This window comes from Amblyomma mixtum, chromosome 1 (assembly GCF_055824585.1).
Source record: "Amblyomma mixtum isolate Tamu chromosome 1, ASM5582458v1, whole genome shotgun sequence".
Classification (NCBI taxonomy): Eukaryota; Metazoa; Arthropoda; class Arachnida; order Ixodida; family Ixodidae; genus Amblyomma; species Amblyomma mixtum.
Genome location: NC_143012.1, coordinates 311,573,376 through 311,593,506, shown reverse-complemented (window position 1 = coordinate 311,593,506; position 20,131 = coordinate 311,573,376). Strand labels below are relative to the sequence as shown.

At 45.4% G+C, this 20,131-nt stretch overlaps 1 protein-coding gene across 1 annotated transcript; it reads right to left on the bottom strand.

Moving 5' to 3' along the window:
- Window positions 1–5,107: 5,107 nt before the first annotated feature.
- Window positions 5,108–19,965, bottom strand: LOC149372440 (cytochrome P450 2A12-like). Its single transcript, XM_089566932.1, has 9 exons — window positions 19,826–19,965; window positions 18,135–18,361; window positions 16,593–16,717; window positions 16,353–16,463; window positions 12,849–13,146; window positions 11,729–11,841; window positions 8,432–8,690; window positions 6,076–6,266; window positions 5,108–5,443 (listed from the first exon to the last, which is right to left on the bottom strand). The coding sequence occupies exons 1-9, from the start codon at window positions 19,859–19,861 to the stop codon at window positions 5,265–5,267; spliced, it is 1,539 nt and encodes a 512-aa protein (XP_089423058.1). The 5' UTR covers window positions 19,862–19,965; the 3' UTR covers window positions 5,108–5,264.
- Window positions 19,966–20,131: the final 166 nt, after the last annotated feature.

Sequence of the window (20,131 nt, the reverse complement as noted above, 5' to 3'; positions counted from 1 at the left end):
AGGAAAAAAAGTCACCTGAGGAAGCGCCCACCAGAAAAAAATAGTCCCCAAGTGAAAATCGCCCTAAGACTGAATTGTTCGGGAACCCACTTGATAAAAATTGCCCCCTTTATTGAACTCTACCTTGACTTTGAGAACAGATGTAGGCATGACGTACTTTGCAGTATAAGATCACACTTTGGCCATGCCAAGAAAAGCCATACCACAAAGCACTTCCGCCGGTGACTTCGCTGAAGCGCCAAAATATTCTGAAACACAAATGTCCTGTGGTGATGTTGGTTTTAATATACAGGCGGGATTAGACTTACAGTAGCCTGTCGACAATTGCGCCGCCTTAGTCAATGATTTAAATAATTGTGGCTCTACCACTGTTCCAAAAGCTAGGGTCCTCGAAAAACATCGAGCGATTGTGACGCTGATCGCCGTTCAGTTCGGGAGCTCTCAGGGTACACGATAACAGCCATTACGTTTAGCACACCTCCGATGAGAGGATGAACGCCCGGAATCTGTTCGTTTGTTGAGTCCCTTCTATGCTGGTGGGTGGAATCGCTGTAGCATAAGATGTTGCAAGATTATTGGTCCTGTGTCTTCCACCAAGAGTGGCCAAGTTGACGCTCAACACCACAGAGGGATACGTGGGAGGCGTTCGCCGGAAAGTTACCGTGTTTCAGCTGTGTTTACCCGCCTGTAGGTACCGGAAACATATCACGTATCAAAACAGTTCAGTATTTATCGGGCAGCTTCTGGCATTAGTATCTTGGGGAACGGTCCGCATTTAAAACACCAATGCAGCCATTATGTTTGGCTGAGCACCAGCAGAGACAAGCCTCCAGTTTAGAGCGCACTGCATACCGGTACGACATGTAACTTAAAATAAGCTGAGCGCCATGCTAGGGGAAAGCTGGTACCCGTTAAAAAACTGGTGGGTACCAGCCGACGGCCCTGGGGATCGAACCCTGTACCTCCCGCATGCGAGGAAGATGTTCAAATCACAGGGGACTACAGGACATGTGGTGGTACGCGTTTGGGGAGAGTTTTTTTCTATTTAGGAAACGGGGACGTTTCTTCCAGAGACGTCTTTTCCAGGGACACTTTATCCGGAGACGTTTTCTCCGGGTTCGTTTTTTTTTTTTTTTCGGAACCCGCACCTAAAAGTGTGACGTGCCTGATTAACTTTCCAGCGCGTATTCGGGAGGTAAGAGTAAGAGACGCGTTAAACGGCAAGAAACTATCGCCCACCTTATACACAGGTGCATATGCATCAAAATATTAGAGCGCAGCTCTTAGGCGACTGTTCCTGGATTCGGCGTTGCCGTAGTCGGCGTTACACACCACCTGACATTCGTGGCAGGTAGTAGAAGAGCGAAACACCACCTTCCACGGAGAAAGCGAAGGATTGAACAAATGGAAGGTGGCTGCTACTGAAAGACCCTAGAGTGTGGCTAGCAGCGTGGCGCGCCCCCTGCCAGCGGTGTCAGGTGGCGTGCGAAGATCTAATGCTCAAATTTTGCATTACGTACTATGGTGATTGTTTGTCAATTTTTTTAGTACATATATAAGTTGCCGAAAAACGATGGAAACAAAGTGTGAAAGTGAGAAGAAATAAATTGTAAGACTTTGAGTGCTTCAATTTTCACGAAATTTCTATCCGCCTTCCCTCCTCATGAGTTGTATATACAATCGTCTCACTCTCGGCGAGTATCAGTACAAACTATCTCTCTCCCTCTCATCCTTCCTTACAGCCTCATTTATGCCGTTCTACAGAGCCCTGTCCCTGCCGGCCGGCGTACATGTGTTCAAGTTCCAACCATCGGTTTAACAATCACGGTGCGGCCGTTATACTATCATTTCCTATTCGTTGAAATAAAACTCGACTATATACCAGCAGCCGTTTTCGCTTCCCCGACAATCTTGCCTCATTCTTTATCATTTAATGTTATCATAATAGCAGTGCCAACATTGAGGGCGAGAGTAGATTACGTCATGGGCATTGTCGATCTATATAGATACGTATACCATAAAATAAGACAGCTAGCAATAAACAACGTCATTCAGAGAACCCCAATCAAGACAGAAACAACCACGTGGAGTAGCGAAGGCAGAAAACATTGCCATAAAACCTGGCAAGTGTCTGCATTAGTGACTCGGCTAAGTGACGTTGTTTTTCACTGAAGCCAAGTTATTTACAAGATATTTTGACTGCGCGTTGGTAACAATGCAGCACGCTGACAGACTGCGGAGCATCAGCTTAGTAGTGCTTACGGCGACGGGCTTTAAGAGCAAGGAAGCGAAATTTGGAATGGCCCGAAAAGTGCATCTTCCGTTTTTCTACTGAGGAAACGTGTCAAGGGCGAGGTTTGGCATCGTATACTAAAATGCCAGAAAGCATGACCAAGACCTAGAAGCTCAGGGACACCGCTGTAAAGAGAATGGATAGAATTCTCACCATTCGTCAGTCCGTTGTGCACATACCATCTCGAACAAAGGCACCCAGGATTTCACCAAACATTCAATGAAATCAAAAAATGCGTTTGAGTCATACCGTTTCCAGCGCAATTAAGTTTTGTACACACGCATTCATCAGCGTAACCACAGTGTTTATCCTTAAGAATAAAGGGTGTGCAGTACGCTGCCGGTGCGATTTTTATTTCCATGTGGATTTATTAATGTGCAGACCAGAACCAACGCTGTCTGTCCAAGCCGTACTTGCTTTCATCAACGCATTTCATGCCTAGACGTTGGCACCATGAAGAAAACAAAAGAACAGAAATGTGGACGGCTGTGCGAAAAGAGACTCCTTCGATTACAGCTCAGCCACCATGCTTACAGTCGTGTGCAATATGAGAGCGAACAAACTTTGTACAGTGACAATTTTGCGCTAAATTTGAGAACGGATTTTGCATAATATATGCCAACAGGAACATTAGCGAGAAAACAAAACAATAGTTTGCTTATCAGGCGTAATTATTGAGTAATTATTAAGCGAACAATCGTACTTTGCTCGCTTTCATAGTGCATACGACTGTACAAGACATCGAACGGCTAGCTATAGCATCAGCTTTACAGATTCTCGTTTAACAACGGGATATAGGCTTGAAAAAAAAGAGCCTCCCCTCTGCACACGGCCCCACGGCGTTACTTACGCTGTTATTCGCACGTGTTCCCATATTACGGTTATTGCACTTGTAATCACCCCTGCCGACTCCGCGGCGATGTAGAGATGCTAATCACGCTGACCCCAAAGTTGCTCGAATGAGAGCTCTTGGAGCCCGGCGACACGCCGGCAGTTTCTGTTGATCACCTCGTAACCGGAGCGTGCTCGGAACATGGTGAGAAGAGGGCATGCGTTAGTTCGCCGTTTTGTTTTCATATCCGTTTACGGTCATCCGTGCTTAGTTCCACGGGGCAGCGCAAGCAAGCAAGCGCTGAGAACGAAGCAGTACTCGGTGAACGGGGACAAAGGTGATTAACCCGTGACCTCGCAACGAAACCTCTGTTGTGCACTTTCCCAGCAAGCTGCGGACAGTTCCACGCGCATTACACAAGAGACGGCGAAGCAAGACTCGTTAATAAATAAACGGTGGATGCATGAAGGCATACCACGACAGCCGGTAAAGAAAGATCTTCATCGTAGCCATTTGGGTTGCGGCGATTTGTGGGGAAAGCAGAGACAGTATAATGTCGTCCCTAGTTAAGCCACGAACGAGTGTCTCGCTATTATCACTAAATGACCCATTCGGCTAAAATGCCCCAAGATTCTTGCACTAGCAGCTTCTAGACATGGTTGTAAAAGAGGGTGTAAACGCCAAGTAACCTCTGCGGCATAATGAAGTCGGATAAAAATAGAATGTTTTTTTCAGCTGGCAAGCACTGCTTACAAATTATAATTTCACTTGCCAGGACAGCACTCTGGAGTATGAGCAGCGACCGTAGCGGAGAGCTCTTAAATTTTTTCTACAGTGAGCAACATTTAACAAGCACCTAAACTGCAGCATAAAGGTGTTTTCTGTTTTTAATTTCGCGTACATAAGTATGCTGCCTCCGTAGCCAGGATAAAACCCTTGAACAAAGGTACAGTAGCTCAATGTCATAGCTACTCATCCATTGCAGTGGGCGCAGTGCTACGTTTGTTTTGTTCTAGGCAGTTCCTTGCTTTGTATTGTTTGCTTCATCCTTAAATACTTGTCCTGTTTCGTGTTCCTGGTCGTTGCGTTCGTCAAGCTTGTTATCATACTTGTGTTGTTATAGGATTAGAAATCTGATTACAAGCAACTTAACAATAAAGAAATGTGTTTCTTGAGAGGTCGCTTCTCTTTGCTGTCGCTCCGAGGCAGTGGTTCGCAGTAAATAGCGTGCTTTTAGGTATAGGTGTCTTGCATCCGTGTGCACCGGCCCTTCCCCAAAGTATTCGGTGTCGTTGTACACAGATAGCAGCGGAAGTGATTCTAAAGTGGATTAGTGCTTACTTAAACCTAAAATGAAGCGCCTTGATGTCGCCGTCTCCTACGATACGGGCTCGCCTCAATGCTGTAGACGCATCCACAGCGGAGTATTCATGCGTTCAGCTGATGCGGATAAGGATTCTGTGATGCATCCTGTAGTACGTTGATTTCAAAAAGTTTGTGGAATTCTCGAGCCCGAATCAGTAATTGCGTAAGCAGGAGCAGTATGCGCATCTTTTTTTGGTCAACATGCGCTGACTTTCGCGTAAGTTTCCTGCATAGCAAACTGCCGAGGTGCCACGGACGCATACCTTTAGCGTGGTTCTATTGCATTACGCATCTCCCATCGCGTGTCTGCCGCACATATTAGCACATGGCGGGCATTGTGCACCCTTTCTCTGCACACGATGAACGAGGGAATTCTATGAGAGGTGTTGGCACAGTGCAAATCTTTTACCTACCTAGGCTAATGCGACGAGCTTTATTGCTTCGTAATGGTCTTTTGTGCACACTGTAACAAATTTCTCGTTCATTTCTCTTACAGAATGTAACTTCGCTAAGTGGTTCCAACCATGAAGAACCATTTTTTTTTTGTCACTCTTGTAACAAACCAGACCTGCACCATTTCCCTCCGAAGAAGAATAGAAAACACGTCGGTTTCTCACTTCGGCAGCAGCATTTTGTTTTACTACCCAATATGCAGAACCGCGTTTAGTGAAAGCTCCACAGACTCTCGCAGACGAACCGTCTGCATTCCTTGTCAAACAACGACGGAAGACGAAGACGGCACAGCGAATTTTTTAACACCGCCAGAATTCTTTGTCATCGCGTTAAGAAACGCAGCCCTTGTGTATCGTCGACGACCAAGATAAGTGCGGGTATGCTCTCGAGGGAGATGGGTCGGCCATCTTCAGGAAGTACCCTGTACCTCTGGAGCGTCGTAGTCACGTATAGGAAGACTTCCATTATGGCCAGAGTTTCACCAGGGCACGCTCGCCGTCCTGAAATACAAAGCGATACGTAAGTCCGTGTACATCAGTAAGCATCTGTGGAAAATCAACCTTCCTATTTCTTCTTCAGTTTCAGAGGAAATATTTATTAAAGGTAGTTGGGCAGAGCAACAGTGAAGTACACGTATGAGGACTGTCACACTATAAATTTTTATTCAGATTAAGTATTGAAAGGGCAAAAAAGGGCGAAGCCACGCCGTTGCTGCCAAATACAAGAGCGGAGAAGAAAGCCGATGAAGCGCTTCGCCAGGTAATGCCGTCTGGCGAACAGGTTAAAAAGTGCTGAACTGCTCTGCGGTCACCAACAGAAATGTTTCTAACTACAAGCGACGAGCATGCTTTGAAATATTCGCGTGCGCGAGTTGGTTTAGATAACAGCATATCTCTTGGCGCGGAGTGGGCATGCTACGTTTTTGCCTACACCCCGCGTCGCTGCCGACCGCAGCTTCACCTTTGTTTACAAACATGACGCTTGTCTATACGCTCCTGAATGCACCTGCACTCCATGCTCTTTCTCCCCTCTTCTCACTCCCATTATCCCGCACAGCTAGAGCTCCCGCGCCTTTCCTACCCTCATAAGCTCGTCCTCATTGTCCTGACAAAATAACGCTTCCTAGCCTTACCCACGCTGAAGGGAAGAAACGCCACAGGCTTCTCGTCCATTTCCGTTCCATCAGCATTGAGAAATCGCGTGGGGTCGTACTCGGACGGGTTCCTCCAGTGGACGGGGTCATTGTGAAGGCTCCACAGGTTTGGCACTACCAGTGTTCCAGCTGCGACGTGATATCCGCCGATGACTGTGTCACGCCCTGCGCTATGGCACAAGATGTAAGCGCTGCGTTTTAGAATGCACTTAATTTAGCTCTGTCTTTTATTACATGACCATTGAACAATAGGCTTATTGCAGTGAACTGCTTGCCTCGCATATCACAAAAAAATGCCATAACTGCACAAGAGCGAGTTCGCAATGTACGGAATTCACAGGGACACTTAATTCCATTATGTGTTGGCAATGCGATATCATTAGCAGCTGTTGATGCATCACTGAAAGTGACGTTACTTCAGGCCCGGTGACGTCACTTTCCTCAAGCCAATGGGCGAGTTTTACGACCGGCGACTCATTTTTGCCCCATGGGGCTTCGAATGAACGGGTAGAACAGACCACTTCGGACCCGGTGGTATCACTACCCTTTAGCCAACGGGCGAGTTTTATGACCTACGACTCATAGGGCCCCATGGGGCTTCTAATGAACGGCTACTGCACATAAAAACTACTTCTGAACGCATTCTTTCGTTTTCGAAAAGCAATTGGCGGCCTTTGACTTTTTTAACCAGATCATCGCACAGAGATGAATGAGCGCAATAAGTTGCAATTCATTTCATTGCCGGGCTCCAGGAGAAATCGGCCTGTATTTTGGTGAAGCTGTCAAAGCCAGAAAAAAAGCGAATATTGCAACTCGCTATCGAATTCGATGCAGCTTAATCCTGTAGATTTTGAAGGCTACACGCAGTATTATTCAGCGCTTTTACTAAGGGATTCGGTTTTGGCTTCGGAAAAGTAGTATTTATACGTCTCGCAAATGTGAACTCTCCCGTTTTGGTGATGAGGAAATTACAATGGTAAACAAAAACTTTGTTGCCACCATTGATTTCGTTATTGAAGGGTTGATGCGTGTAAGGAAATTGAAGGCTGGCAAGCGAAGAATGTACAGCCCCAGTCAAAAGTATACAGCCCAAGAGGTTTGCTTCTAAGCTTTTTAGCGGTGCTCCATAGTACATCTAGCCGCCCAAAGCTTTGGAAGATTGACGAATCGAAGCCATTCCCCTTTCGAGAGGTTACGTTCGCTGAGGATGCATAACGTGACACGCTACAAGCCTCACCAGCAAACCCCTTCAGCTGTATACTTTGACAGGAGGTGTACGTTACTAGAGGTGGGGCTCTTGTCGGTTTGGTACTTCGCATTGGTCCTTACTGTTAGTTTGGGGAGTGGACCCAGAAGACGTAAAGGTGTGAGAAAGAGAAAAATTTTCAGTAGTCCAGGGTTTGACGGAATGGAGTGTCATCAGGTAGTAGAATAGTAGAATGAAACTTCACTCACTGACCATGTCAAACTGACGTTTTATTCCCCTATGCCACTACGCGACCACACGGTGTTCCGTCAAACTCTGAACTACGTCAACATGCAATTGTGAACAAATAACCCAAAAGGGTTCCGAAACATCGCTAAAGTTTTTGACACAGAGGCAGAGAAACAGAGTGGTTTAGAAAAATATTAATAGGATGACCTTTGGTAACACGCGAACGATTTGACAATCCCAACAGGAGCTAGCATGGACGGTTCAGTACCATGTGGTCCACGCAGCGCTGTTGCGATCGACGATGCATTAACGGTGTGGTTCGCACCCCAAAAGTGATGGGGCAGCTTGTTAGAAATAGTGCCATGCTGCATAATACAACGGCCAAGATACACTTATTTGGCAATGTTTAGCGTTTAAATCGGGCCTGCCGCAGTTTGGTCCAAGGCTGTCAACGCTACACTGCAAATTTTAGTTTTTAGATTTCAGACCAATGCCATAGACATCATTCTGTTACTCCTATGCCTTGTTGTGGTTTTGTTGTTGATATCAGCTCGCTTTTTCCTCTTCTCAGGTCAATAATACAGCTGTGCTTCGCCACTCGGATATGCCTACTGGTTACATTTTCTCTACATCTTCACGATCATCCGAAAGATACCAATGTACTTTCTTTCATTTCACGTTGCGATCACCAGGCCAAGGCAATGAGGACGAATAAATACCTCTAAGCAACTAAAAACAGCACAAGCCAAAACTTCGCACGAAGTCGTCGTTTGGAATCACGATGCAATGGCCAGTGTAAAAAGTTTCAATCGGCAGCTTCGCGCTGCACCACTGTACGTTCCACGGCCTTGTGCCCCGTTCCACATTCTATCCCCTATCGATTATCTATAAAGCACTCACGCCCTCGGCACGCTGATAGGAGCCGTGGTCCTCCACCGAAGCGCCTCCAGTATGGATGCCATAGTGAACGGCATGCGGCGTCTGTCCTCCCACGCTGGCGACCTCTCGCGGCCGATAGCAGCGTCGATTTCTTGCTGCACGCGCGTCTGGTGGCCGTCCGGGTCGCTGGCAGCGATGTACAGATTCCACAGGACCACGCTCCGTACCGTGTTGGTGGCCGCGCTGTAGAAGTTGATCGTGCTTGCTTCTAGGTAGCGCACTGGAATAGGCCTGCTCATTAATTCAGCATTTCTTGTTTTGCAAATTAAACAACGACAGACATCGCTTCTTGGTCAAGCTTTTCAATTCCGAGAAGGCTTAGGGGTGGATGGGGCGAGGGAAGCCTTGAGACGCTTGAAACTGTTCACTCCGACACAAGCTAAGATTTTAGTTCCACCACCCTGACTGCATTTCTCCAATTCTTCCAAACCTGGCCCGCTTTTGCTGCCCATGTGAACTTACGTATTAAAATGAAAACAAAACATGTAACGAAGAGCACGCTCCAGACCTGCAGCGTCGAAACCGCCACAAACTAAAGCGAAGCAAGAAGCAACGAACACGACATGTGAATTTAGAAGTTAAGGCACATCACAATGAAACACGACAATGATTAAATGCACCCGTAGTCAGACACTGCGTCAATACCTTCATCACACTTTTCAGATAGCTCTTTCGTTAAAAACAAAACAAAATAAGGGTGTTGAGACGAAAATTTACCTAGCCTCAGAAAAATAGAGCGAAAATTACCATAAAGTCTTCAGATTATGTGTTTCAATGTGCGCAATAAGCAGTTTTAGTTTTCTAATTGTAAATTCTTCCTTTAGTGAAACGTGCCTTCGCAACTCATTGAAATTGATTGCGCCGTTGTGGGCATAGGCAAATCACAGGCTAAGCCTTGAGCTAACTAATTTTGATAAATATGACACTCAGGTTAATAGAAACTGAGTGTCACTGTAGTAACGTATGGCAAAATTATATGCTTAGAAACGTTTGTTCAAGAGTACCTCAAAGCATGTGTACGCGTGCATCATTGCTTAATTGCCGCACTGTGGATCTCTTAGGCATGGTAATACCTGTCTTTGTATTTTATAATCATCAGGGTTTCCTCTTGAGGCCCACTTCACAATGCACCGCAAGGTGAAAGCAGGCTCACACAGTCTACACGTGACACGCAAAACAGCGAACACTCAAGCGGCGGTATCAAGCAAGGCGAGGATTCTTTAATTCACTACTCCTTAAGCTAACTTTGAAGTTCGTCGTCGTTGTTAGCAACCCTGTGCAACGGACTAGCGGTGTCTTATACGATGATCCCCCAGGCTTAACCATGACCGCTTCGCCGTTTTACTGAATTATTCACCGCGGCTGCTACCAGGCTATGGCGCCAGCTCATACTTTACGCCAGACAGTGCCTTGCCCACCTTGGAAAACTTTCGCAACTGAGCTTAGAGATCCTCGTCGCCTCGTGTTGAGTACGAGCGCTTTCGCTGCCGCCATACCTAAGCCATTCTGAAGCAAGTACAAAACATTCACTGTCGCTCTGACTACAGCCTACGAACAAACTCGAACAGAGGCAGAAGTTAACTTAGTTAACTGCATTTTTCAGCGCCCCCTAGCTCTGCGCCCACTCTACAAGACTTTGTTCAGTGATGGCTGTCATACGTAACATTTTTTTTTTTTTACTTCGGCTTAGAGGGACAAGGTCGAGCCTCTCAATGCAGTGCATGCCGTTTCTGCGCCCGCAAAAACGTCATCTGTTCTGAGAACACATACGAGGATCCTAGGAGAGGTTTTTAAAAACACCAGGTGAAGCTGGTGACCAGACCGACAGAAACGAAGCAAGCCGGACAAACCCTACAAACCCTACGTTATTAGCCGGCGCTCGGTTTGGCCCTGCAACAATCTAATCCCCAACTCAGGCGAACCTAGTGTCTCGAAGCAATGTCTTATACGGAGATCTCTCAGGTAGGTCCCCATGGGGAACCTCATTATTCATCTGGTAGATCGGCTTTGCCGAGAAGCCTGACGAGGAATAGTACCATCACCCTTCTCACTCTTCTAACTGTCCATTACCGTCGTGCACTGTGTCGAGTGCACTATTGGTAGGATTTTTTTTTTTGAAGAAGAAGAAGAAGAAATGAAAGGCTCAGTAACTGTATCTTCTCGACGGACACTACAACCGAGCCATGAGGGAAGGAAGCAAGAAGAGATTGAAAGAAGAAAGAGAGAAAGACGTGACTTAGCGAGCGGCTCCGGAATAATCTCGACCACCTGGGGATCACCGACTTCGCACAGCAGACGGGAGGCTTATGTTGCTGTCAATGCACTTTAAAGCCATAAAAGAAAACACTGCATTCTGAAATCATTCCGCAAATTTCGACAAATAACGCGCAGTAATATGCAGGAAAGCGCTGTATCGCTCTACGTAACTACACTCAAAACAGTTTCTCATCTTACATGTAGCAAGCGACGTTTAGAAGGCGTAAACTTGTTTTCTCTCCCTTCCATTTCGCTCTTTTATCCCCCTTTTCACGTGTAGAGTGCCCACCCAGACACTGCCTGGTTAGCTTTCCCGCATTTGCTGTCTTATCTCCCTCCTTGAAGACCGGAGTGTGCATCGTCCATAAGTTTATGTGACGTTTTCCTCCACATGGCAGAGCAATCCTGTTGCCTATGATGAAAGTGAAGCATGATAAGTAACTGTAGAGCGGTTCTTTAGCGTGCAGGAGACCTATGATGAGTGATTTTACTAGCTGATCGCATAAGGTAGCCTTGTGGCAGTCTCTCCTCGGGCTTTAAAACGGACAGTAAAGAGACCTATCAAAATAGGCTAGACGGAGTGGTTATCTCTCCGAAACACCACCGACGTTCTTTTCTACATAGGAAGGTGGGTAGCCGAGAAAATCGCAAATGAAAGTTCCCAAACCTTTCGATTTTTAACCAACCTGCAAAAAGGGAGCCCAGTCCCGTCATTTTTCTGACGCATCTGCAATGAAGTTCTCCGACCGATCAAAGCCGCCACTTTCAACAAGCGGAAACGCGGCCGGAAACCGGAAAAGGGCAGGCCGTCTCAGCCATTCCATTATGCCACACCGCTTTCGAAACGCAGGTGCTGTCCGCTGCATCGCATAATACGCCTGAATCTTGTTGTAACGCACGCGTACGGTAGAAATAGGCTGCGTGGGCGCGAAACAAACCATGTGGAGTTATCGAGGGCAGACGCGGACTGCAGAACAAACTTGTGAGTCTTTCCCCACTTACAAGAAAAATGGGAGTCTTTGCCATTGTTCTCTTTGATCTTCCGGAGATATCCGTCAATAAAATCTTTGTCTGAGTAGTCATCCACGCTTCCTTCGCGTTCCTTTACTTCATTTCTGAAAAAAAAAAAAAAAGCAGAACACGTGTCGGTCATGAAAATTTATGATTTTAACGACCAGTTTAGAGTTGGTTAGTGAAAAAAAAGTCTAAACTGCTTTTTAAAATTTACACTGTTACCGTCCCTATAGATTTCTATCAAAGCCGTGTGTAGAAACAGAATAAGAAGAAGAATAAACAGTAAAAAATTACGAAGGGCACTTAAGACTGCTTACAGGCTTTGTATGCGAAAGCACTGTCTCATCGTGAGCTCCGTTGGGAGCTTCATTAAAGATTTCTTTTCTACAGACATACCTACTCTAGCATACAGTCGTAGGAAAACGCATACACTATGTTCACCTTTATTCGCGAAGAAGTAAAGCGGCTTTGTTTCCTATGGGTTGCATGGTCGCCTCGCAGTCTGAACGTCCTTGGTTCAATTCCCCGCACCTTCGCAGGAAGTTTCATTTCTCCTTGATGTAGTCGTAGTATATCAGGGTCTACTGTTGACGTCATGCGAGAACACGGTGCCGTCACTGACAAATTTCGTGCCATGGACGGTGGCGGACACCGGCTTTTGTGTTACTGGGGCATTTAATGCCTTCGCACTTATATACATGACCTTACTGCGAATGAACCTAGTACGATCGGTTACAATATCATCGTTCTTAGCAACCCCGCTTTATGCAGGCTGCCATGAGTGAAAATTTCAGTGAATAAATTTAAACTCGGGTTAGGTTAAAATTTTCGTGGAAATTAAAGCGTCGAAATATCAATATCTCCATTCCAAAACCCTGTGAACACACCGGCACCGGAGAGACAACAGACGACACACTGACACCACAAAGGCATCCAACATGAAAAAACAACCCAGCATGCACGCCAATATTCGTGTAAACACAGAGCCTACCTTACTTCGGACCTTTTAGGATCAGTACCTTTACACATTCGTCGTGCTTATTTTAGCAGTTTTGATGCTCTCATCAGCTACATCAGCCCCTCAGCGGACCCTAGCAAGAGCACTCACCTGATGAACTGCGTCAGCTCGCTCAAAACCGATTTCATGGTGTAGAGCTGTGTATTCGGGATGCGAATGGCCAGAGCACGTAAGGCCGGCAAGAAGTCGGTGAGGGAAAAGAAGTTCGCCTGGCGAAGAAACTTGCTTAGCAGGCCTTCGATGAAGCGGCCCTTGGCATCACCGAGGTCGTAGCGCTCCCCGAACACCAGCGCCGAAATGTTGTTACACACGCTCGATGCAAGTGCCTGGGCCACCAGCATCGATTCTGCCTTGCCTGACTCAAGTATATCCATGAAGCACTGAACTTCTTCCTAAAGAGAAGAGCAAAGTAAAATAATACCAACTTGTGATCTCGAATATTTGCAGAATACACCGTGTTACCAAGTTGAGCAGTTGCTTTTTTGAGCTCTGCCAGAATCAGTGTAACAGCACGTACCCTTTTGTTTTCAGGACAGAGTGCAAATTGAAGCGTTTTCTTAGAGTTAGCTTGCATTACTCAAGGTCACATTAGTATAAACACAAGGTCATTCAAGTTGGGCCACTGGGTGATACCATTGGTACACAGATTGTGGACCATCTAATTGCTGTAGAATATTCGGTGTGGTATCAAACGATTCAGCGCGTTACGGAGCATAACGTTACTAGTCGAATCAAAGCGTGGCTTATCACAGGTACTCACGCCGACGACTTTTGCTTTCCCAAACCATGACTTCTTGGAACTTCAAACGTCCATTACGGCCAAACTAATTGATGTAGGACATTCGAAGTGGTGTCAAATGATTTGTCTTCTTGCGCTGTATACGTTGGAATCAAAAAGTATTCATCCCGATATAAAGAAAAATTTGTACCTGGTGTAGCGAAGATGGCTAATGACGCAAAAATTTAAGGGGGCACTTTGTTGACCTAAAGTGCGGTGACGTGAAAGCCTTTAGCGCGGTGTTGCTGTGTCACCGATGTGTGGTTAAGTTGTTAATTAAGTACACAACTGTTTGTCAATCTTAAACGCTGGAGACACTAGAGGGCGTTTGGGAGGCGTCCGTCTGATTCGATGCCTTTCCGCAAACACTGTCCAGCGTCCTAGACAAGGAGAACTACATATTCGTTGGTAGGAAGTAGCGTAGCCATTAGCACGCTCGGCTGCGGAACGGAAGGATGGTGGGCCGAATCCGATCGCGCACAAGAATATTTTTCCTGGTCTGTCTAGAAAAGCGTGACCCCTCTGCTGACGACCATCTGTCGACAACGATGAGGCATTAAAAGCTTTCGCCTTAATATTCGTTCGATATTGCTAACACTCGATACTCATGCGCCGCCTCAGCATTTTAAGAATTATTTTATTTGTAATTCCGGAACACAGAACGGCTTGAAAATGAGTAACGCTAGCACTACGCTCTTCACTATCAATAGTTTTGTATCTCTGCTGCTTCCTTCATTTCTGAACCTTTCTATTTCAGACTCGGCATGCTGCTCCAGCTGTTTTTCTCAGCAAGAACTTTGGAGTCGCATCACGCCATCGAAGGCGATAGGAGCTGTAGTTTTTTGACGATATTCAGTATGACGATAAAAAAAGTGACTTAGAATTGAAAGAGCAAAGTTTGCTTAGTTTTCAAGAAGTAGCAGACCATTTCGCCAGGTCTAGGTTCAGCTCTTCTAGTAAAACAAGGAAATGCGTTTAGACCTTGAAACAGGCGCATCAAGCACGTAGGATATTCGGGAAACAGCACACAGAGCATTAAGTAGCGTTTTTCTTCTCCCTTGTACGTTTGTCTTGCCTGTTTGACAACAAATAACCCCCTTGCTCAAGTGTACAAATGAAATAACCAGAAAAATATCCTCTTATCGAATGTTCGGAGGCTAAAGGAAAAGCTCTGGCACGTATCAACACTGAGAGATACCGCGAAAGCCTTCTTCTCGCGCTCCCAAAACAGAGAGCGAAACTACAGAGCCGTGAAATTGGCTTTTATGTAATTTCGCTGCAGCTGAAAAATACGTCGCAAGGGGACCCCAATGCTGCTCTGCCCACAGTGTAAAAAAAAAAAAGGAAAGAAAAAAAGAAAGAAAGAGAAGCAAAATACCTGCCAGGACCTTTTGGCACAGAGGCATACGCTTCAACGTCATTTTTCACAACGCAGAGGGCGCAGTACCGACTCGCGGACCTACTACAAGTACACACTAACACACTGCAGATCCCGTGTGCTGTCATACATGCCAGAAGTGCAAAAGTGCCATTGCAAGCCCTGTTTTTTCACTCCTTTATTCGAAAACAAAAGCTACAGAGCACCCATTTGTCTGCGGGCTCTCAGTGCCGGCATTTGCTACAGAAATAAAAATGTGCAGTTTCTTTTTCGCGTGACAAGGGAGGTCATAGCTCTAATAATACGTTCCTACCTTAGTGATAAATTCCAGAACTTTTCTTGCTAGTAACAGGAGAAGTTTCATGGGCGTGATAGCAGTTCTCACAATGTTCGTAATAGGTCCGTTTGAACTCTGTCCTGGATAAAGTACAACGTTCTTTGTTTTTTTTTTTTTTTTTTTGCACTGATGGACGGAAAGAATTGCTATGAAAAAACATCAAGAATTTGCCACCACTCCTCAATTTCCGAACACAGAGCTCACACTGATGCTAGTTACAAAAGAGGGGACTGCCTTTATTGCATCGCCAAATCCTGCACAAAGAGCCCATTATTGCTGTCATGTTCACGATGAACGCTTGACCTCAGAGCTTGAGTTTTCAAACAAGTTAGGTGTCTTGCTGACAGGGGGATATTAGAGCGATTATGGAGATACCAGGCCTCTGTTCAGGGGGGTTTCAACCTACTGTGGTACAAAAGACCTCGAGATAGCTGAATGAAATAACAACAAGAAAGGATCGTCAGCATTTGTTCACTAGCTCTAAGAATGTGAGCTTTTTTTGAAAGCTTACTTAACGATCATAAAAGTTTTATCGCTTTGCTGTCCTTATCAGACAGCACGCAACAGGACTGTCAATCCCGAAGAAAATGGCATCCGCGTGGTGGCCTCGAGCTTAAAACCGGTGCTCGCAAAAGGACCCGCTCAGTCTATGAGGCGGGGCTCCAGGCAAAGACGCGACGTTAATTGGAAAAAAGCAGTACCTTGGCCGTATCAGAGACCGCGTAAAAAAATGATATCCTCTTTTAAAGTCATAAATAATCACAATAGCACTAGCCGATTGACTACAGAAGGCCAAGTTGAGAATTTAAAAACTACTTGGCCTCCTCTATAGTAGGAGATACAGGATGTCAGTTTACATCCTCTGTTAGAGCATAGGATTGTCTGAATACACATGCACGTTTTTTCTCAGTCTACTCTTCCGTTCTCATCTATCTTTCGTTCATTGTCCTTTCTCACTCGTCATTTTGTTCAGAGTAGCGAGCCGGATGCGAGTGCAGTTAACGTCCCTGCCTTTCGTTTACATGCTTGTTATCTCTCCGCCCCCTATGATCTGCACATGGCGACACCGACGCTGTCTTCCCGTGTACCGAACAGCAGTACTTGCCTGGATGTGGGCCTCCATGGATTTCTTCGCGAACCCCAGATTCCTCAGCACGTGGAAGCAATATCTTCGGTTGTCTTGCCACGGTTCTCCGTTTATGGCCGCGATACCTTTCATGAATAAAAAAAAAAAAAACTCAGAACTCGGACGCGCTGTCGGAAGTGTAGAAACCAATAACATGAAAACAACGAGATTACGCGCATCTCAATGGCGTGGAAGCGTTTTTCATTATTTCAAACCTTGTATTCCAAGATAACGGAAGACGAAGTCGTCAGACCGATAGAGCACGTCGGGATTGGTGAGACCCTCCCGAATGGATGCGAGATCATTCAGCACCACCACGTCCTTGCAGCCAAGCCGGAGCCTGAAAATCCAGTAATCGTTGCTGCTGTCCAGTCCTTACGATCCCGCAAGAAAGCACAATGGCTATAGTTGCCTACACACCCCAATGTGAACATGCTCGTTGTTAAATCGGAAAGTACGAGGCTTAAAGTGGTGGTAAGCTATACATGCTTAATGCACTGCCACTCAGTAGGAGGTGAAGTGGCTTGGTTGGAGACGCACACGCCACTCCCATTTTTTTCAGAGATTTAACGATTACAGCGGTATCATGTTAATACTAATTCTTAACATTGACTTCTTTATCATTTCAAAGACGAGGTATAAGCTTCATTCAGTGACAATAGAATTAACTCGAGTTAATCCTAATGCACTCAACCATCTTTTTCGGTGGTTCCTCTGAAAAAGAGTGTGAAGCTCAATAATTGTCCGTCAGCTCATTATATAAAAATATGAATCGCATGGCAATGCACGCATCACTTATTACACTACTTCGACATGCATCTCAATTGTTATTTGAAGAGAATCGAATCCGCACTGCTTACTGACATCCTCAGAAACAGATGTAATTGGACGATTTAGACTGCGATGAACACATAAGTCTCGATCGAATGCATGCAACTGTAGCGTTTTTTGGAAATGGCTATAAACTGCTTTATTCAAAAACATAATGAGGCAGTTGCAAATAGCTACGTGCACACGACAAAAGACGCATGCGCGTGCTATCGCAGCCTTCTTTATGAGAGAGCAGCACTTTTACATTAAATGGGCAGTAAAGCTTTCTTATTCCCTCTCAACATTTCTCAATTTCTTATATTTCTGTGCGTTGACTTCTAAGGGGCAGTGATAAACGTCACACAAGGCATGGCCCCGAGGCCACGATAAAAAAACCATAACGTCTTAATTTTCCGCACAGAGTGAAGCCTTATGATAGTAGCCCATACCAATAAAATAATACTGCATAGCATAACATAGCAACGTATAACACAACACACCACATTTGATTACACCCCATCCCATCATATCATATCTTACATAACGTAACATACCAAAACATAACTTAAGAGAATATATCATGGCATAACATAAATACTAAATATCATTATTAAATATTATTGTTATTGAATATACCTCTAAGGCCCTCTAGTCGAGGGTATTACATAGGGGGGAGCATCGGTGCACAAGGTAAGAACAAACGTGCAATGCATATACATAATAATGCATAATGCTAATATAAATCACAAAATAACAATTTTATTATACCCAACAAAAAGAGTGGCTTAGAAAAGTAAGGCAACTGCTGGTACATAAAAAAATAACAATACATCTGAATGAAACAAGTGATAGAAGCAATGAGCAATGTTAGACGGATGTTTGCGTTTGGAAAAGCGAACTTTTTCTCGCATTCACAAATAACAAAGCAGCGGTCTCTATGTGCTTACCTTATTATGGGACCATACTGCTCACTTAGTTCCTTGAAGACAACGTGGTATGGCTTTCGTATGAATGGTAGGTATCCAAGTATAGGAACGCCCCAAGGACCGGGTGGCGGCCGGTTGTCGTTTTTCTTTACGCCGCTCGTAACGAAGCCCCTAACTGTCAGGAGCGCACCAATAACGAGCGCAAAGCACGCTGTAACGAGCGGCCAGCTGCCATCCCGGAAAATCATCTGAAAAAGAGAGCTTAGCTGCGGCATGGCCATACTGGTGACTTCAGGCGGAATGAGCCAAATCATGACAGTCTGGTGACAAGCGATCTCGTCAACAATCTCGGATAAACGTATTTCGTATGTCGCTGCTTTTCGCCGTTTTTATATGCATTGTGCGCGCATTATCTAATGTATCGTCTGTAGCAAAAACAGGATGCTGTGAATTTCCGTTCATTTACGGACCACGCAGCTCAGCAACGGGATGTTTCCGCCCACCGCAGCTGCTCGCTGTTAGTACTCGAAGCTTTTTTTATTTTTTTAATATAGCACCCTAGCTAATCTTCGGTCGTTCGTCAACTCTGCACCGTCGTCGGCGTCGGCTGTGTCGTCCTCAGCATACATTGTACGGCAGATGATGGAGCCGAAGTGCCAGTCGTGCTTCTTCGGTATCGCAAATCGACCCAGCGAACGAGACACCTGTTTGAGCTCTCCACACCCATTTGTGGGTACTGCACAATCAGCCTTAGCTACTCCTTGTGCTTGGGGTCTCTTCACCATCAGTAGCTGGCCTCGTCAAGTAAATTAATGTTTCCAGAGCCTTAGCTCTTCTTAGCGCCATCGGCATTGATGCCGTCCGCAGCACAGACCTTGGCATCATTACTCTAGTATAAAAATTATCTGCTATCACACCACAGCTAACACTAGGATAACCCGTTGCACACTCGTAACCACCCTGTGAGCTTTCTCGAAAGCTGCGTTCAGCCTCATTGGCAAGAATGGACTGCGTCATTTCACTACAATAGCTGGGTTGAAAACCTTTTTTTACGGCTATGCCGTATTAGTATTTCTTTATTCTAGCACGGTCACAACCGAGAATCCAGTGGCGTAACCTTTAATAATTAGGATCCTGTTCTTAGGTATCCGCGTTTAGAAAATTCCAACTGACAGATTCAGATTTCATTGAGACACGCTTGTGAAGATTACATACAGAAAACGTCAATGGTGAACGCGTAACATTAGCGAAATAACTCCCTCACACGTGGTGAAGATGGTGTGCAAACGTCAGTACGATGCTGCGAACGCCAAAAAAAAATTCAGGCGCCCATCCACTGACTGTTAGACTTGGTTAGACCTTGTTAAGCGTCGATGAAGCGACAACATATTCAGTAATATTCTTACTTGATCAACACCACAAAAAAAAATAATTAAAAAATCCCCTGTGCTCCTTGGTTTCTGTGGCTGTTGGCTTCTCTCAGAGGTTATACATGTTTGCCAGGAGATTACAGAAAAGACCGTTACGTTTGGCGCGATGTACTTTCCTGTCAGCTTTTAAACGCTTGAGTGCGAACCAAGATATCAATTTTCAGAATGTTCAGGCCTCTGCTGAAGTGCGATGCCAAAGCATCTATAAAAAAAAAACTAAGATAAAGAGGCAAATGTGAAAGAAGTACAACACAACGACTTGTTTTGAAGACCCTTACTTACTGGAGAAAAGCAGGTCTGCAGGAGTTGGCGAATCATTTCCAAATGTCAACTGTGTTGCGCCAGGAGGAGCAGTCATCTATGCACTGCTTCAGATTTTCTGAGGTTCAGTGGGACAAAACAATGCTGTGATGATTCCTGCTGCTCAGCTCTATCGCAACAAGGTCCCATATCACTGTTGTTTTCTGAAGAAAAAGAAGGACATAACTACATACTCAAACTGACACTCTTATCTTGGAGTTATACAGTTGCCATAAGCGGAGTCTTTACCATAAAAAACTGATAACGCTGGGCAGGCTGGTAATTATT